A 16,948-nucleotide genomic window follows, 5' to 3' on the forward strand; every position below is an offset into this window, starting at 1 on the left:
TCTCTCTCTCTCTCTCTCTCTCTCTCTCTCTCTCTCTCACACACACACACACACACACACACACACACACACACAGGTGCACACAAAGTGTACGGATTTGGTCAGGCTCCTCCCGTGTAACCAATCTCCCTCCCACATAAGCCTCTGCCCGATCGACCCAGCTCCACCCAACACCGGTACAGGGACGGATTCCCTGAGTTCATTCATTTGCAAAGTGTCTTCCTTTATTAACTTCTATATTTAATTATGTGCCGACTCTGGAAACAAGCCTTTGTAGTGAGTTTAACCAACAGGGAGAAAAATGAAAAATCAAGAACCAAGAGGCATAAGTATTTAGAAGGAAAATACAAACTAGTATTACTAGACCACAGTTCTTGCTCTGCAGAGCACCTCAGGGAAAGACCCGAGAGCTGACAACTGAACACAGATTGGGGAAAGTATGATAACTAAGCCTTTTAAGAATATATTTTTATTTGCTGTGTGGAGTTTTGCCTGCATGTATGTCTGCATACATGGTGCCCTCAGAGGCCAGAAGAGGGCATTGGGCGCCCTGGAACTAGAATCACGGATGGTTGAGCCAGCGGCATGTGAGTGCTGGGAACCCAGGGCTCGTTTCCATGGTATGCGTGTGACAATCAGAGAATAGTTTAATTTCAGAAGTCAGTTCTTTCCTTCCACCATGGGTTCCATGGGTTGAACTCAGTTTTCATGGTTGCGTGGCGCATGCTCGGCACCATGGTTGCATGATGCATGCTTTCACCCAGTGAGTCAGCCATCTCCCTGGCCCCAAATCTAGAGTCATAGCAACATAAAAGAAAATTTTAATCCAGGACACATGTTCAGTAAGGAAAGTAGTTAAATAAGCGTGGTAGGTTTGTACTATCAAAACTGTTTTAAACTATGTAATTCATTGTGCGTCCCATCCTGGAAGGATACCCAGCCCTCCCATCTTACCCGATAAGAGCTGTGCTGTTGCACTTAGCTAGGACAGGTGTGTTCAGGGCTAAAAACAAACAACAACAGAACACACAGAAATATGCATTTGGGGGCTGGGGAGGTGGCTTGGCCAATGAAGTGCATGGGACATGGTGGTATAAGCCATTACTGGGAGGCAGAGATGGAGGAAATCCTAATTGGTGAGCCCTGGGTGCCATCAAAACATTCTGTCTCACAAACAAGGAAAATGGCTCCTGAGAGACAACAGCTGAAGTTGCCCTTGGGACTCCACTCAGGGGCACACACATGTGCATACACATGTGTCCTGTCTTAGTTAGGGTTTTACTGCTATGAACAGACACCGTGACCAAGGCAAGTCTTATAAAGAACAACATTTAATTGGGGCTGGGTTACAGGTTCAGAGGTTCAGTCCATTATCATTATGACGAGAAACGTGGCAGCATCCAGGCAGGCATTGTGCAGAAGGAGCTGAAGTCGGCTAGTGGAAGACTAACTTCCAGGCAGCTAGGACTAGGGTATTTTAGCCTGTGCCCACTGTGACACACCTACTCCAACAAGGACACATCTACTCCAATAAGGCCACACCTCCTAATAGTTCCACTTCCTGGCCCAAGCATATACAAACCATCGTATGTCCCCACACATACACAAAACATACAGCTTTGCCCAGGGGAACCATCCTAATTGATTTCCAGGATGCACAGGTGCCTGTGGCTATGCATGCTCTCTAGGGCACATGCACGCATGGTGTATAGCACCTATCCCGCTTCACTGACGGTGCCCTGCCTTCCCCTAAACCTTCACTCCGGAGTTAACAGGGTACAATTCAGTTCCAACACCACGATTTCATCCTTGGTTCCCTTGGGTAAGCGAGCCAGGGAAGAACAGCCGCTGGCTGCCAACAGGGATGCCTGGCTAGTCCCCCAGGTGTCTGGCTGAGTTGTGAAATAGAGTGAAGATTATGGAAGAGAAACTGAGTCCCTTCTGCTGCACTGTTCTGCATGCTACCTAAGATCTGGGACATCCATGTGTGTGGTTTAGTGTCCATACTGGAAGCCAGCATCCTGTAGGACAGGCTATAGAGTTTGCGCTGGGACATTTAAGGGTTTGGGGTTGGGCTGAAGACCCAAGGGCAGGGCTACTCATTGCCTTCCTGCAGTAAGTGTGGCCCTCGAGCCCGAGGCTGCTCACTGCTGCCAACAAACAGTGGGCAAGATGCCCTGTGCATGGCTACGGTGGGCACCATGCAGGAGAACACTGGCTTCTATGACAATGGGAAATCATCCTGACGAGGATGTTGTCTTCTGGGCAGATCCTGGAAAACACTCCTGAGAACCACCCCGACCACAGCCACCTGAAGCACGCCCTGGAGAAGGCGGAGGAGCTGTGTTCTCAGGTGAATGAGGGAGTGCGAGAGAAGGAGAACTCAGACCGGCTGGAGTGGATCCAAGCCCATGTGCAGTGTGAAGGCCTTTCTGAGGTAGCCACCTACTGGGCGGGACCTGGACCGCTCGCTGTTGAGTGCTGGCAGCCAGCACAGGAGGGACGAGGCTAATCTCTCACTTTGCTCTCCAACTACAGCTCATTCTCTCAGCAGCGTGTCTCTCCTGCTCCTTAAATACAACCGATGGGCATTTTTAATTTCAATTATATTATTTCCCATTGCCAAAAACTTATTTTTTCAAATGTCCTGGTTTCTTTCATGTGTCTGTTCAAATGTTCATTCTTCTCCTCCTTCTTTTTCTTCTTCTTCCTCTTCTTCCCCCTCTTTCTTTTCCTCCTCTTTCTCCTCCTCCTCCTTTTCCTCTTCTTCTAAAACACTTTAAACATATTCATGTGTATTCTATCATCTGATAGTCTCAGTACCTGAGGTTTTGGGTCATATTCTTCTGTCTCTTGTTTCTGCTAGCTCACACCTCTCGTGCCTTATTTTTCTGTATGTAGAGTGATCTCTTTTTCTGCAGTAGTCACCAAACCTCTTGCGTGCTGGTTAAGTACTGTCATACTGAGCCGAACTCTTAGCTCCTGTATTATGATGTTTGTTTGTTTGTTTTTGTTTTTTGGTTTGTCGAGACAGGGTTTCTCTGAGTAGCCCTGGCTGTCCTGGAACTCACTCTGTAGACCAGGCTGGCTTCAGAAATCCGCCTGCCTCTGCCTCCCAAGTGCTGGGATTAAAGGCGTGCGCCACCACTGCCTGGCTTGTTTGTTTTTAACCTGGAGTGTTTTTTGAAGCCCTCTCCCCTTTGTGTGTCTTCAACTTGCATTTTTCCTGAGCAGATTGCTACCTGGAGCACCCCAAATTATATTTAGAGGGAGCTTGAGGGTCACATCGCATGAGTGAATTACAGCTGTGGTCTTGTGGGAGAGCCGCCTGGCAGTCACGGGGTTGGGCAGCGTATTCTCCCCAACCTAGTGAAGCCAAAGCCAGCGAAGTCTCCTTGTTTTTCTTTCTAGAGAGTCACCCTGCTGAGTCCATCACCTCAGCTTGGGGTTCAGCTGTCTTTATTCCACCTCGCAGTGGGGGTTTAGTGTCACCATGTCCATAGGGCACTCAAGGCTCACGCCGCCCTTGGCGATTGATCTTTTAATAACTTTATTTTCATTCTGGTTTGAGGATCTGCATGTTTCGTCTTAGTTTATTTTTTTTTAACAGCTTGCATTTTTAAAGTGTTTTATTTTTTTTCTCCTTTTTAAAAAAGTTTGTGTTGATGAGTCCCCTGGGTTTTAGCCCACACAGGAGTCTTTGTTGTCTTTTACTCTTCCTGTCTCTCAACCTCCACTCTCATTCTTTCTGCCTGTGTTCTCTCTGTACTCGAGCACACAGGTGTACAGGTACATATGTGAACACACATGCCTGTATGTCTATATACGATTGCTAGTGTTTTCCAAAACAACAGGCCTAATGTGTTTCTCTCTTCTTCCTTCCCTGTAGTTTTCCCTTCTTCTAAAGTTCCAAAGGCACTTCCTGCATGGAGACCACCCACACCCTCCCCTTCCCAACCCCACTTCAGTGAGGGTGTGTACAAGCAGAGCTATGAGCAGCCCCTGCAGAAGCTGAAGCGACAGCTGGGCTTCTCAGTTCAAAACCAGGGCCAGCCTTTACTTGACTGGCTCATTCATTTATACACACAAGGAATCATTGATCATCTGCTCATATGTCATTGTTCAATACCCAACCCCAAGTACATTTTAAAAAGAGAGAAAAAAAGATTGTGCTGCCCCCGCCCCGGACTAGAGAAATAGCTCAGCAGTCAAGAGCACTGGCTGCTCTTATAGAGGACCAGAGGTCAGTTTTGAACATCCACATGGTGGATTTCAATTACTTGTAACTCCGGTTCCAGGGAACCTGACACCTTCTTTTGGTTTTCACTGATACCAGCTATGCGTGTTGTGCACAGACACACAGGCAAAATCATCATACATATAAAATAAAACAAAATAAAATAATAAAATGACACGGCTCCTACATTTGAAGAGATTACGATCATGGGGAAGTTGATAAAATGAATATATGAGATTACATATGAAGAATCATGAGGTGACTTGTGTGTGCACGAGGAAGAAGTAATCCAGATGTGCAGAGCGGCACTGGAAGGTGATTGGAAGGTGACACTCTCTCTGTGTGTCCAGAAGAGAATCAGGGATGTTTTATGAGCTCAGAGCCCAGCCATGCCGGCGCTCTGGTAAGGAGTGTGGATGGACCAAAGGCTACAAGGCATAGGGTAGAGGGAGGTCACGCAGGACGAGGCCTGTGTATGCTCTGAAGGGCTGTAGGCTTGGCCCTGTAGAGCCTCCAAGTCATGCTTTAACCTTACTTCTGGCCCACAACCCACCGGAGGTAGTGAAAAGGAAAGGTTAATAGGGCAAAGGAGGGTGCAGACCTGTTTAGAAATAGTTCTTTGCAACAAATACAATCTGCGCTGTCAGAATATCAGCAGTTCAGTTCACATGAATCTGCAGCAGCTGCTCGATCCACTCGCCAACACCATTCACGAACCAGCAATGGCAGGTTGATCCAGAAGAAATGCAAGGCTCTGCCAGTCAGCACAACTCTGTTCTTGCCTGAACACCACCAGAGTTCTTCGGTACATTTCTCTTTACAAAGTCATGATAAACAATGATCAGGGAAGAAGGCAAGGTGAACCAACGAAGACCAGAACCAGCAAAGCCCAACGAAGACCAGCAAAGAGTGGCAAGGAGAACCAATGCCACACAGTGTCATCAACTATTCCCTTTCCAAATAGCCTGTGTTCTCTCAAGTGGACACTCTAGCAAACGTCACATGCCCTTTCCCAGGCTGCTTCCAGAGAAACACCACGTGTCTGGTCTCAGTAAAACATCCTCCCACATGCCTGCTTCAGCAAAAACAGCCTCTCATAAGACAGTGTCCAGAAAAACATCACATGACACAACTGAGTCTCCAAAGAAACCAGAAATTTCCACTTAGCCTGTCAACAGACACTTTAGAGATTAAGGCAGGAGGATAGCCATAAGCTAGAGAACAGCCTATGCTACAGTGTAAGACCCTTGTCTTTAAAAACAAACAGTAAAATTCTAAGAATAAAACAATTCTGGTCGCTTGATTTTTGTGGCTTACAAACTCTTGGTAACCAGGTTACTGTCCTTTGTTGGTTGGACTTTTTAGGTATTGTTACCAGCCCATTGTCTTTATGGCACTCACAGGAATCTGAAAGGAGCATGCTGGCTCCTAATTTATTTCAAGACCACAGTGCAGACTAAGTTTGGCTTGGCATTAAAAACACAGAATTGATTAAGTTTAAGATAGAGATTCAATACCCCAGTCCTTGGTACCAACTTTTCTGCCTTAGTTAGGGTTTCCAACGCTGTGAATAGATACTATGACCAGGGCAACTATTACAAAGGACAACATTTAATTTGGGTTGGCTCACAGGTTCAGAGATTCAATCCATTATCATCAAGGTGGGAAACATGGCAGTATCCAGACAGGCATGGTGCTGGAGAAGGAGCTGAGAGTTCTACATCTTATTCGGAGGAGAACCAGGAGAAGACTGGATCACACTGGCTAGACTTAAGCATTTATATGAGACCTCAAAGCCCCGCCTCCACAGTGACACACTTCCTCTAACAAGGGTACACAGACTCCAATAAGGCCACACCTAATAGTGTCACTTCTCATGGGCCAAGCATATTCAAACCACCACAGGGATGTGAGTTGAGTCCCCTGGCCTCCTTCCAATGCTTTCCTCAGAGAAAAGGTAACTGTGATCTGGAGAGAAAATTTCTCTTGGAGGCATCTTTGATAGAGTATCACACAGGTAATGTGGGCCAAAGGCAGTTAGTTGCTTGGGCAGTTGGAGGCCGTGAAGGTCAGACTCTTCCTGATTTCCTGTGCCTGTGCATAGCTGTGACCCTGTCTTCCTGCCCTACTGTCAAAAGTGGGGCCTTTGCCAAGTCTATGGACCTCAGATGGGCTGGCCTAGATGACAGCCCCTAGGTAGGTGCTGGAACTGTTGGACCTAAAGATCTAAAACCAGGGGACACACTCCCCCAGAAACACTCTCGGACAGGATTCACTGCAATAACATGAGGTTTATGAATAAATTCATGCAGGCAAGAAGAACCCTGAGCTAAAGCTAAGGGCAGTTTATATACCATTTTCACAGAATTTACAAGGACTTTTTAAACAATAACCATAGAGGATTTCAAACAGCCGTTCCCAGGCCCGGTTTCTAAGTAACTCAAATTTGCACCCTATCTTTTACAACAAAGAGGGTTAGCTTAAGTGACTTCTGTTTCCCTAGGTGCACTGTGTTAAGGGCCCAGCTTCCTGATTACCCCTTATCTTGGACTCTCAGTCTCAGGAATGTGCTTCTCCCAGGATGTGTCCTGGGGCAGTTAATTCTTGAGTTTACCAAAACCTGAGATTCTTGAGACCTGAAATTCCTACATTCCTACAGAACCACATGTCAGCATTCACTGTTGCCCTTGCTGTTGGTGAGTGGCAGGAGAGAGCCACACCCTTCAGTTTCTAAACTAGTAATGGGGTGAGATTCAGCATGCACTCTTGTGTAAGGCTCTGAGGGGTCACTTAGTGCCACCAAATTTTGCAGCCTCTCCTGTTCTGGGGTCTGGACCCTTAATCTGAGAAAGTAACATTTGTACAAGAGTCCTGCCGGTTTCTAGAAGCACTGACAACTATTTAAGTCCTGTGGGGAGTTCCTGTTGGAGCTGAGTTTTGCTACTGCTACTCCAGGGTAGTGCCCCACATGGAACAGATAGCCAAGAGGGGAGCTACGGCCCCATTCTTCCTAACGGTCCACTTCTATATTCTCACATATCGTAAATGTCCTAGTCTTTAATGGTTGAGCCATCTCTCCATCCCTCCACTTCTCAATAAATGAAGGAGACACACTATGTATGCCCTGAGATTAAAGCAAAGCCCCAGAAGAAAGGCTTGAGAATTTAGCCTAGACTAATCCGTGTACTTGGAACCCCAGAACCTTGCCTTTGCTTTCTTGGCTCCAGAAGCTGCTGCCGGGAATCCTTAGAGCCATTCTTGGTTTGTATGTGGGATTCTGTCCTACTAGGGTCCAGCCTTTGACTCTGATGTACCCCAACAGAGAAACAGACACATCTCCCCTTCTTCCTGTCTGGTTGTCTTTTCTAGCAACTGGTGTTCAATTCAGTGACCAACTGCCTGGGACCACGCAAGTTTCTGCACAGCGGCAAGCTCTACAAGGCAAAGAGCAACAAAGAGCTGTATGGCTTTCTCTTCAACGACTTCCTCCTGCTGACCCAAATTACAAAGCCCTTAGGCTCTTCCGGCACCGACAAAGTCTTCAGCCCCAAATCTAATCTGCAGTATAAAATGTACAAAACGGTAAGGTTTATGTAGCTCGTGGAATGAGAGGTCTCCAAAAGAAGTCTGTTTCAGAAGGGTTTGGGACTACAGTGTGGAGAGGGCAAAGGGGAGGAGCTGAGAGACTAAGGGGCGGAGCTAATATGGAAAAGAGAGGGCCAAAAGAGAGTAAGGGGAGGGGCTAAGATAGACTTAAACCGAACAGGCAGGGTAGAGGACTGTGCATGTTCCACCTTGGTTCCCAGTAACACACAATCCTATTGGTGGCCCCCACTTCTCACATGACAAAGACGTGCGTTACTCCATACAAGTGAGCAGGCACCATGGCCAGTCCCAGCACGCTCTGCGCCTTCCACTCTGTCCCAGCTGCCCTGACAAACTCTCACAGTGGCCTGAAACATCTATGCCCTCCCCTTCAGCCACCAATGTGTGGAAGGTTTGTTTGTTTGTTTGTTTGTTTGTTTTCTTTTACCAGAATGCTAAGTCCCGTGTGTGCAGGCTTGTGTCTCTGTGTTGCCATGCCATGAGAGACTTTATTTTCTAATTTCGTCTATGCGTGGTGGGGGAGTTTCCTCAGGGGTTCTCATAGGAGGAGCTGCTTGCTTTATTTTGGGAGATAGTGACTGATTATGCAGACTGCTTCTAGAGCCTTTGTATGAAAGTCCTGGAGACACCGTCTTAGGTGTGAAGACTGCTGTTTAGGATGTAATACAGGGAAACAGAACAGTTATTTCTTACATGTAAGGATTATACCTGTAAAACGAACATAGTTTGATATAAAAGTCAGTATTAGCGGAGCTGGAGAGATGGCTCAGAGGTTAGGCGTGCTTGCTGCTCTTACAGACGATCTGGGTTCAGTTCCCAAAACTCACATGGCTGCCTACAACCATCTGTAACTCCAGTCCCAGATGACTTGACCCCCTCCTCTGCCCTCTGTGGACCATGCACACACTGCACAGACACAAGCAAGCAAAGCACCTTTACACACTTAAAAAAATTAGTACTAACATAAAATCTATATTTTGGTGTAGTTGTATGTGCTAAGCCACAATCACATACCCTTCGTCTAGATTACTAGGTCGAACACACACACACGCTCAATGTAGTTTACTGACATTCACGAGGAGGCACACACACACACACACGTATGCTCACCTTACACACACACAGAGCCCCTGCCTTGTTCTGTAATGCCTTTGTCTTATGACTTTGCAGCCCATTTTCTTAAATGAGGTTCTAGTAAAATTGCCCACGGACCCTTCTGGAGATGAACCTATCTTCCACATTTCCCACATCGACCGAGTCTACACCCTCCGAGCAGAGAGCATAAATGAGAGGTAAGCCCCACCCCTTCCCTAGTCCTGGGTGAGAGCCACTCATTAGCATGTCCCAGCATGCTTCAGCTGCCATGCCGTCAACTCTGTGTGGAAGAAGGTAGTATATATATACTATTTTTTTTTAACTTCTCAAAAGTTAGACATCTGGCATGAATTTTCCAAAATAAAAATGGACTGAAATCAGCTTTACTCCAGGCCTTTTTAAAGAAATATTTAGCAGCCTTTGAAGAATTGAAAGCTGCTTAGATTGTCCTAAGTCTCCCAGGTGGTAGAATCCAACAGGAAGGTGATTTGGGACTAATCCCGCCCCCAGTCCCGGAGGATGGCAATCTGGGTCTTTGGGTTGCTGGTATTTTGCTTCAGTTTTATTTTAGACTGTTCTGGAGCCAAATGAAACAGATCGCTCTCTGAAGGGCGGGCTTGACACAAGGCCAACAAGCCTTCCCAAGAACATTCCTGCCAGGCAAGAAGGCTGGCTGAAGTTACTGCGCGTATGGCTCCCTGAGAAAACCCGCACGCCAAAGCACCTCCTGGCGTGTACTCCTCGCAAGTGTGAAGCAGTTCTTCCTTTGAGTGATTTTAGAAAAAAAAAAAGACCCTTCTGTCTTCCTGGGTCCTCGAAGTGTGTGATGCTTTGCGGTGAGGAAGGACAGGGGGCCACATGCTCGCCCCTCCGCCAGCCTGGCATTTATCAGACTGTCTTCACGGATGTGGGGGACGTGAAGGAGATCTTGAGTACGTCCTTTACTTATGGGGAGGGCTGTTACTCCAGTAATTGTGCCTGCCTCAAATGCACAGATTCCTGGGTTCAATTCCTACTACCACATAAACCAGTTATAGTGTGGGCTTGTAATCCCAACGCTTAGAAGGTAGAGGGAGGGATAGAAATTCAAGGCCATCCTCAATTACTTAGTGAATTTATCACCAGCCTGGACTAAATTATATGAGACCCTGTCTCAGAAATGAACCAACAAACAACAACAAAAACATACACACAAAACAAAACAACAACAAAACTTTTCAGCTGAAGGTAAGGATAATTAATTATTAGCATCATGCCTGACAGAACCAGACTTTCTTTTCTGAGGCTTTGCTGTTAAATTCAAAGAAACCAAGTAAAAAAGAGTCCTGGAAACAGAACTTGAGCAGACCCAGAGCCTGCTCTGTGCATTCTGTTTGGCAACATTCTGTCTCTTCCCATCCAAGGACTGCCTGGGTGCAGAAAATCAAGGCCGCATCTGAGCTCTACATAGAGACGGAGAAAAAGAAGCGAGAGAAGGCGTACCTGGGTAATGTGCCCCGGAGCCCCAAGACACTGGGGCGGGATGGCAGGAGTATTGGAAGAAGGGTGGGGCAAGGCGCAGAGTATTGGATGAAGGGCGATTCCAAGGGCAAGAGACAGGAGGGGGCCTTGCTTTCAAGTTCGAGCAGATGCCTCGCACAGACTGTCAGCGTGCTGGGAAGAGAAGGGCATCAAAGCGAATGTGAAAGGAAGAGTTTTTTTGTGTTGTTTTCTTGTGGTTTAGTCCGTTCCCAGCGGGCGACCGGTATTGGAAGGTTGATGGTGAACGTGGTGGAAGGCATTGAGCTGAAACCCTGTCGGTCACATGGTAAGGACCCGTGAATTCCACTCAAGCACTCTAGAATATTCGGGGTTCTCTGTCCTCTCCCCTTCCCCTCTCTTAACCAATTTGACATCAGTTGTACGATTTCTTATATAAATTTCCTGCTGGCATTGGTTTTTCTAGCACTGATCAAAGATATATATATATATATATCACATATAATGTATATAATAGTGTATATATACATAATATATAGTTTATATAACATAATATACATTATATATATAAATTGTTGTAGAATCTTTTCCATCTTCCTGCTTTTCGGGGAGCCCTGAGAGACTTCATTCATAACACGCGTGATATGTAGTGCACATGACGTATGTGCACAGATAGAAATTGAGTCTTGCTAATGGATTTGTTCCCCTCTGAATGTGATGCTAAACTCTGGGAGGGCCCACCAGATCTTCCACTTGAATCTCGAAGGTGTAGGGGGATCGAAATGAAATGTGTCCCACCTGGCAGGGGCTTTTGTTCACTCCAGGAAAGAGCAACCCGTACTGTGAGGTGACCATGGGCTCTCAGTGCCACATCACCAAGACAATCCAGGACACGCTGAACCCTAAGTGGAATTCTAACTGCCAGTTCTTCATCAGAGACTTGGAGCAGGATGTTCTCTGCATCACTGTGTTTGAGAGGGACCAGTTCTCGCCTGACGGTGAGTGGGAAATGGCCCTCCGGGCACCCTTAGCCTCCCTCTCCCTCCCCCCCCCACCGCCCCCGGATGCTCGCCCCCAAACGTTTTGCCCTCAGGTCACCCCGGCATTACCTGCTCTGCCCTCGGGGCTCCCTTGGTCCCACCCTGCCGCCTTCGTGCAGGGTGCATGCTTTTCCATCTGAGAACCTGAACCAGGCAGTCCCTGGGCTTCTCTCCTGAGAGGTTGGCACAGTGCGAGGAGCCGCGGGAGGCAACCGAGTGGATGTGGACAGGAAGTGCTCGGGCTCATCGTGGTTTCACTGACCTAGACAGACTCTAGTAGCCCGCTTTCCCACACAGGCGTATGAGGGAGGACATGCCTGGGAACCTCGATGTAGTGCGGGTTGTTTTCTGTCCTTGGTTATCATCAAGGATGCCTCAGCAGGTAAAGGCACTTGTTGCCAAACCTGATGATTTGAGTTTGATCCCTAGGACCAACATGGTGGAAGGGAAACCGACTCCTGTAAGTGTCCTCCACGCGTGCCATGGCGTGTAACACACACACCAACGCATACACATACAAAACATATACAAAGTAAATAAGCTTTTTGAAAAACAATGAGATAGCCAGACCTGGTGGTTCCCACCTGTAATCCCAGCATCCAGGAGGCTGATCCAGGAATTATGAGTTTGAAGCCACAGGGGCTATGTAAGAAGACCCTGTTAACGCTGCCCCGGGGAGTGAGAAGGACATTGGCCCACAAGAGGTGCTTCAGAGTCAGCTGCTGTCCCTCGAGAAGCACTGAGAGCTTCAATTCTGTTGGACACGCCCTTCCTCAACCTGCTCTCCCTTCTGCAGTGATTTTTGGCCAGCGGAGCCAGGAAGCCATATTTTTTCCGCCAAATAAAAATCAGAGAATGAGTTTACAGGTCAAGGTCTCAGTCCTCATCGGAGGAAGGACAAGCTGAGGGCACTGTTGAGTGCTGGCACTGGGGCAAGATGACATAGTTCCATTTGGTTTTCGTGTGTCTGTATCTTAGTATATAAATTGGATTTTTATATAAAATATCTGTATTAGTTATACTATCGGGTTGCCTGGTGATGGCCTCGAAGCTGGTGACACACCAGAGTGTGACCAGAACACTTGGCTCCTAGGGTCTTGGCTCTCAGCTGCTATGCTTTATGTGTATAGCATATCTGTGTGTGTGTGTGTGTGTGTGTGTCCAGTCCTCTGGAACTGGAGTTACAGACAGGTGTGAGCTGCCATGTGGGTGCTAGGAATTGAGCCCAGGTATTCTGGAAGCGCTTAACCACTGAGTCATCTCTTCAGCCCTGGAATAAGATTGTTTTTTTTTTTAATTTAAGTACACAAATGTTTGTATGTGTATATGTTGTATATGTGTATGTCATGTGTGTGTGTATGTCATGCATGTGTAGGTAGGTAACTGGGGAGTCAAGAGCGTATCAGAATAAGAGTCCTTGGAGCTGGAGGTACAGGCTGTTGTCAGCTACTCCACATGTGGGCACCACTGAGCTGTCTCTCCAGTAAGTGTGTGTGTGTGTGTTCACGCACACACATGTGCATATGTGTATGCATGTATGTGACTGTGCGTGCAAGTGTGTGTGTTCATGTGTGTGTATGTGTGTGTGTGTACACGAGTGTGTCTTAGGTATCACCACTAAGGAATTTTCTACTTTGTGTTTTGAGGTAGAATCTCTCCCTGGCACTGATTGGTTCAACTTGCTGCCTATCCTGCTTTCACTTCCTCAGTGTTAGTGTTACAAGTCTGTGTCACCATACTAGGCTTAAAGATGCAGTTTATACAGTGTGGGAATTAATCTCAGGCTTAAGCACAGTAGGCAAGCACTCGATCAACTGAGTTATGCTCTTGGTGTATGTGTGTTTACCTACGTGTGCACCATATGTACATAGGAGCCTGTGGGGACCGGAGGAAAGTGTTGAATCCCCTGGAATGAGAGTTATAGGTGGGTTGTGAGCCACCATGTACATGCTGGGAAACAAATCCAGGCCCTCTGGGGAGAGGTGTATGTGTCTAACATCTGAGCCATCTCTCCAGTCTCATCCCTGGTTTTCATTTTAAACGTAGAGCCTAGGGATCAAACTTACATCTGTGAGCCTCGCAGGCACAGGTCTTTACTGACTGAACCTTCTCGACTCTATTAATATATTTTAAAAGATACACAGAATATATTCTATTTCTGGGGTACCATGTAGTATCTCAATAAGTGTGTATAATGTGTAACAATCCATCAGGAGAGTTGGTATACCTATCACATGGATATATATTACTTTTTGTTGGGAATATTAAAAAGTCTTGGGGGTGTTGTTGTTTTGTTTTATCATCAAAATATCATTGACAGCTCCATGGGGAGGTAAATTGAAAGCGGCGGTGCTGGTCTTAGTATCAGCGGTCTTAGAAGAACACAAGAATGGCCATTCACAGGAGCATCCCAGTGTAACGAGCATGCGTCTTAGAGACAGCAACTCTTTCTGAGGAGCCCTTTGCTTTTTCTCCCTTCAGATTTTTTGGGACGGACAGAGATCCGAGTGGCTGACATCAAGAAAGACCAGGGCTCCAAGGGGCCAGTTACGAAGTGTCTCCTGTTGCATGAAGTTCCCACGGGAGAGATTGTAGTCCGCCTTGACCTGCAGCTGTTTGATGAGCCGTAGCAGCCCTGGGCTGACATAGATGACTTCCTCCTCAAGTCCCCATGTGGGCATGCTGTCTGGTGGTCAGCCACGAAGCAACGGGGACAGCAAAGACGAAGCCCTTTGAGGCTGCTAGGAGTCGTTCTCGACAATCCTGCCCTTCAAACCATGTCTCATTTTATGAATCCAAATTCTCTTTTCCTTTGTCCTCCCCATGGTCTCATCATGGCTTCTAGAGTCTCTGAAATCCGTAACCTTCAACTAGGTTCCTTTGGGAGCCTGGATCCTTCCCTGGGCTGGAGGTGTGGGTCTGGTTCCTATAAAATAGATTTATAAATGCAGTGACCGTATTTTGGAGAACTGTGTAGGTCTCCAGTTTCTCGCCTCCACCAGCCCTTTGTAGACTACTTGGCCTATAATATCCTATGCGTGGTGTGTTTAGTCCAATTACGATGGAGTTGTTGCTTTGGAACCCAGCTCTCACTGGGAAATGGGGCCCTAGATTGAATGCTTGGCACGATGGCTCTGGAGCAGGCACCAACCTAGTTAACTCTCTGGAGAGCTGTCGCTAGAAGAGGCTCACATGGGTTGTTAGAACTGGACCATTCCCCTCTAGACTTCATCAATGTCGATCAGTGAAAAACGCCTTGGTATACTACGGGGTGATTCCGTTCTGATTCTGGGTGTGTTTGGAGGATGCTCCAAAAGCATTATCTGTGAGGTTCTGTCCTGATGAGTTAGGTCCCACTGCGGGTCACTGGGAAGGCTTGATGGCATTTGGGTCCTGGTTGCCGGCTATCCTCTTTGGGCTTGGAGACCCTGGGATGTTTGTTTTGTGAGAAGTTCTGACTGGTGACCAGCCCTGCCTGAACCCACTCTGTGCTTGAAAGACTGTTGTGAAAAATGTCAACAGCAGTCTTTAGTGGTCTCCACCCCACCCCTCAACACACCAGGAAGTCATGCCTTAGACAGATAAAGTTTGGGGGAAAAAAAAGGATTCAAGATGGAATAAGAGGTGTGGAGAGACGCTAAGAAAATCCATTACTGGGTTGGGGGAAAGACCTTGGGAACACATGAGCCCCATGCGTGGGCTGGGAAGGTGGGAGACGCTCCTGGGCATACAACAACCTCTAAATCATAGGAACACATGTGCTTTTTGTCAGAGTCAGGAGTGAATGACCATAGGCTAGGCTTTTAGTCTGAGTTCTTCAGGTTTTCTTTCCCTTAAATGCTAAGAGGTAGGTTGGTTATCTAGGTAATAACTTGATTTGCTAATGAGAAGTGCAGGCCGAGCTTGCTTCCCTTGTTTGCATCTCCAGTCTGTGGGCATGGCCTGGTCTTTGCATGTCTCTGGCTTCTGGACTCAGACTTGCCTGTGTTAGGTGGTGTTCCTTTTTATGGTAGGTCCTCAGATTTGAACCCTAGTTCTAGAAGTACTTTGTAAATGGTAGTGTCTCGGTGACAGAATAGCCACTCTGCCGAAATCTGAATGCCCCATGTGACCCCCATCAGGTCCCTCTCCATGTGTGTGTTTCCAGTGATTTCTCAAAACCTGTATGTGGAAAAGGACAACAGTTTACATTTCATACTTCCAAGACGTACTTAGTATTTATTTAATTGAAGATAGTGTTGACTTTTGTATCAAGAACAGACACACCTATTTTTTGAAACAAGCCAATAAACTCTTGAGTTAGCATCTTTCAACTGAACGTGAGGTAGACTTTAACTTCAAGCATGTGTTGACTTACCACTTTCCCAGCAGAAAACACTATCAAAACACTACGCGTTCATGTTTCTGATGTTGTAAAGAGACTGTTTTAATTGAAACCTATAAATAGATCTGTGACTCATGCGTCCTTGCCTCTAGAGCCAGGGGGCTTTGTTCGGTGTGTTGATGAGGGATGTGCTCCCGTGGTGTGAAAAACAAGCATTCCGTGTGCAAACAGCCAGTGTAGGGTCACCGTTGCAACCCCTTCCCCTTTCCCTTCCCCCTTCCTCCTACCCCTTCCAAATTGAACATGAATGTGATGTGACCGTCAGTGTTCCCGTAGGAAGGATGAGGCATGCGTGGTCACCCTGTAGTCTGGGTTACCTAATCATGGGACCCCGTGATTATAGCATGTAAATGTCGTCTGTGAGTCTTTCCCCCAGGCAACTCTACTGGACACCCTTAGTGTTGTCCTGGGGGTTGACAGAACTGGCTTGGTGTCCTTGCATCTACAATGGACTGTCAGACTGTCATTTGTCATGATTGATTGTATCTCCAGATGAGCTGGGCTGACCCTCAGACCCAGCTGTGACTCTGGGTTCTGTTGAGATGGAGTCCTACTGTGATCTGTGGGTGACACACAGAGTCGCAAACCTTGATTCTCTCCTCCTTCACGTCTACCTTTTAGACCAGCCAGGCTACACTTCCCACAAACTGCAGGTCCATGCCAACGAGGAATCTGAGTCTCAGCTGTCCACTTTGTAAATGCTTGCCCAGGCTGTACCAGCTGGCATCCTGATGCCAGCCCTTCAGACACTCCCTGAAGGTATCCCTCTTCTACAGACTACACTGCCAGTGCCCCCCACTCTGACCTCCTCCCACTCAGGAAGGGGCTTTCCTGGAGTGTGGCTATGCTCTGACCCTCAGTCACCCCTGAGAATTACTCCAAGAGTTCTGAGGACAGGAGCTCCTAGGTGGGCTTCCTTCATGGGCCCAAGGGTCAATCCTGGATCTCTGGGGGCAGCACCCATGTTTTGTTCCCCTAACAGGTGGATGGATAGCTTTATCTCTTGGTACCAGATTTGCTGTGTCCACAAGAGTTTGGAGACAAATGTCAGTCATTAAGGCCCAGATCTGCCCTTGATGGAACAGAAAGCTTTGTAGACAAAAGATA

At 47.2% G+C, this 16,948-nt stretch overlaps 1 protein-coding gene across 1 annotated transcript in view; it reads left to right on the plus strand.

Annotated features, from left to right (window-relative positions):
- The window catches only part of Itsn1 (intersectin 1), a 183,781-nt gene extending 169,509 nt beyond the window's left edge, over window positions 1-14,272 (plus strand). The window contains exons 33-39 of the mRNA XM_028756412.1: window positions 2,270-2,437; window positions 7,607-7,819; window positions 9,014-9,135; window positions 10,342-10,424; window positions 10,662-10,745; window positions 11,242-11,415; window positions 13,939-14,272. Coding sequence (XP_028612245.1) covers window positions 2,270-2,437; window positions 7,607-7,819; window positions 9,014-9,135; window positions 10,342-10,424; window positions 10,662-10,745; window positions 11,242-11,415; window positions 13,939-14,087 — 993 coding nt within the window. The 3' untranslated portion in view covers window positions 14,088-14,272. The remainder of the gene's footprint in view (window positions 1-2,269; window positions 2,438-7,606; window positions 7,820-9,013; window positions 9,136-10,341; window positions 10,425-10,661; window positions 10,746-11,241; window positions 11,416-13,938) is intronic.
- The last annotated feature ends 2,676 nt before the right edge of the window (window positions 14,273-16,948 follow it).

This window comes from Grammomys surdaster, unplaced genomic scaffold (genome assembly GCF_004785775.1).
Source record: "Grammomys surdaster isolate TR1022 unplaced genomic scaffold, NIH_TR_1.0 126118, whole genome shotgun sequence".
NCBI lineage: Eukaryota > Metazoa > Chordata > Mammalia > Rodentia > Muridae > Grammomys > Grammomys surdaster.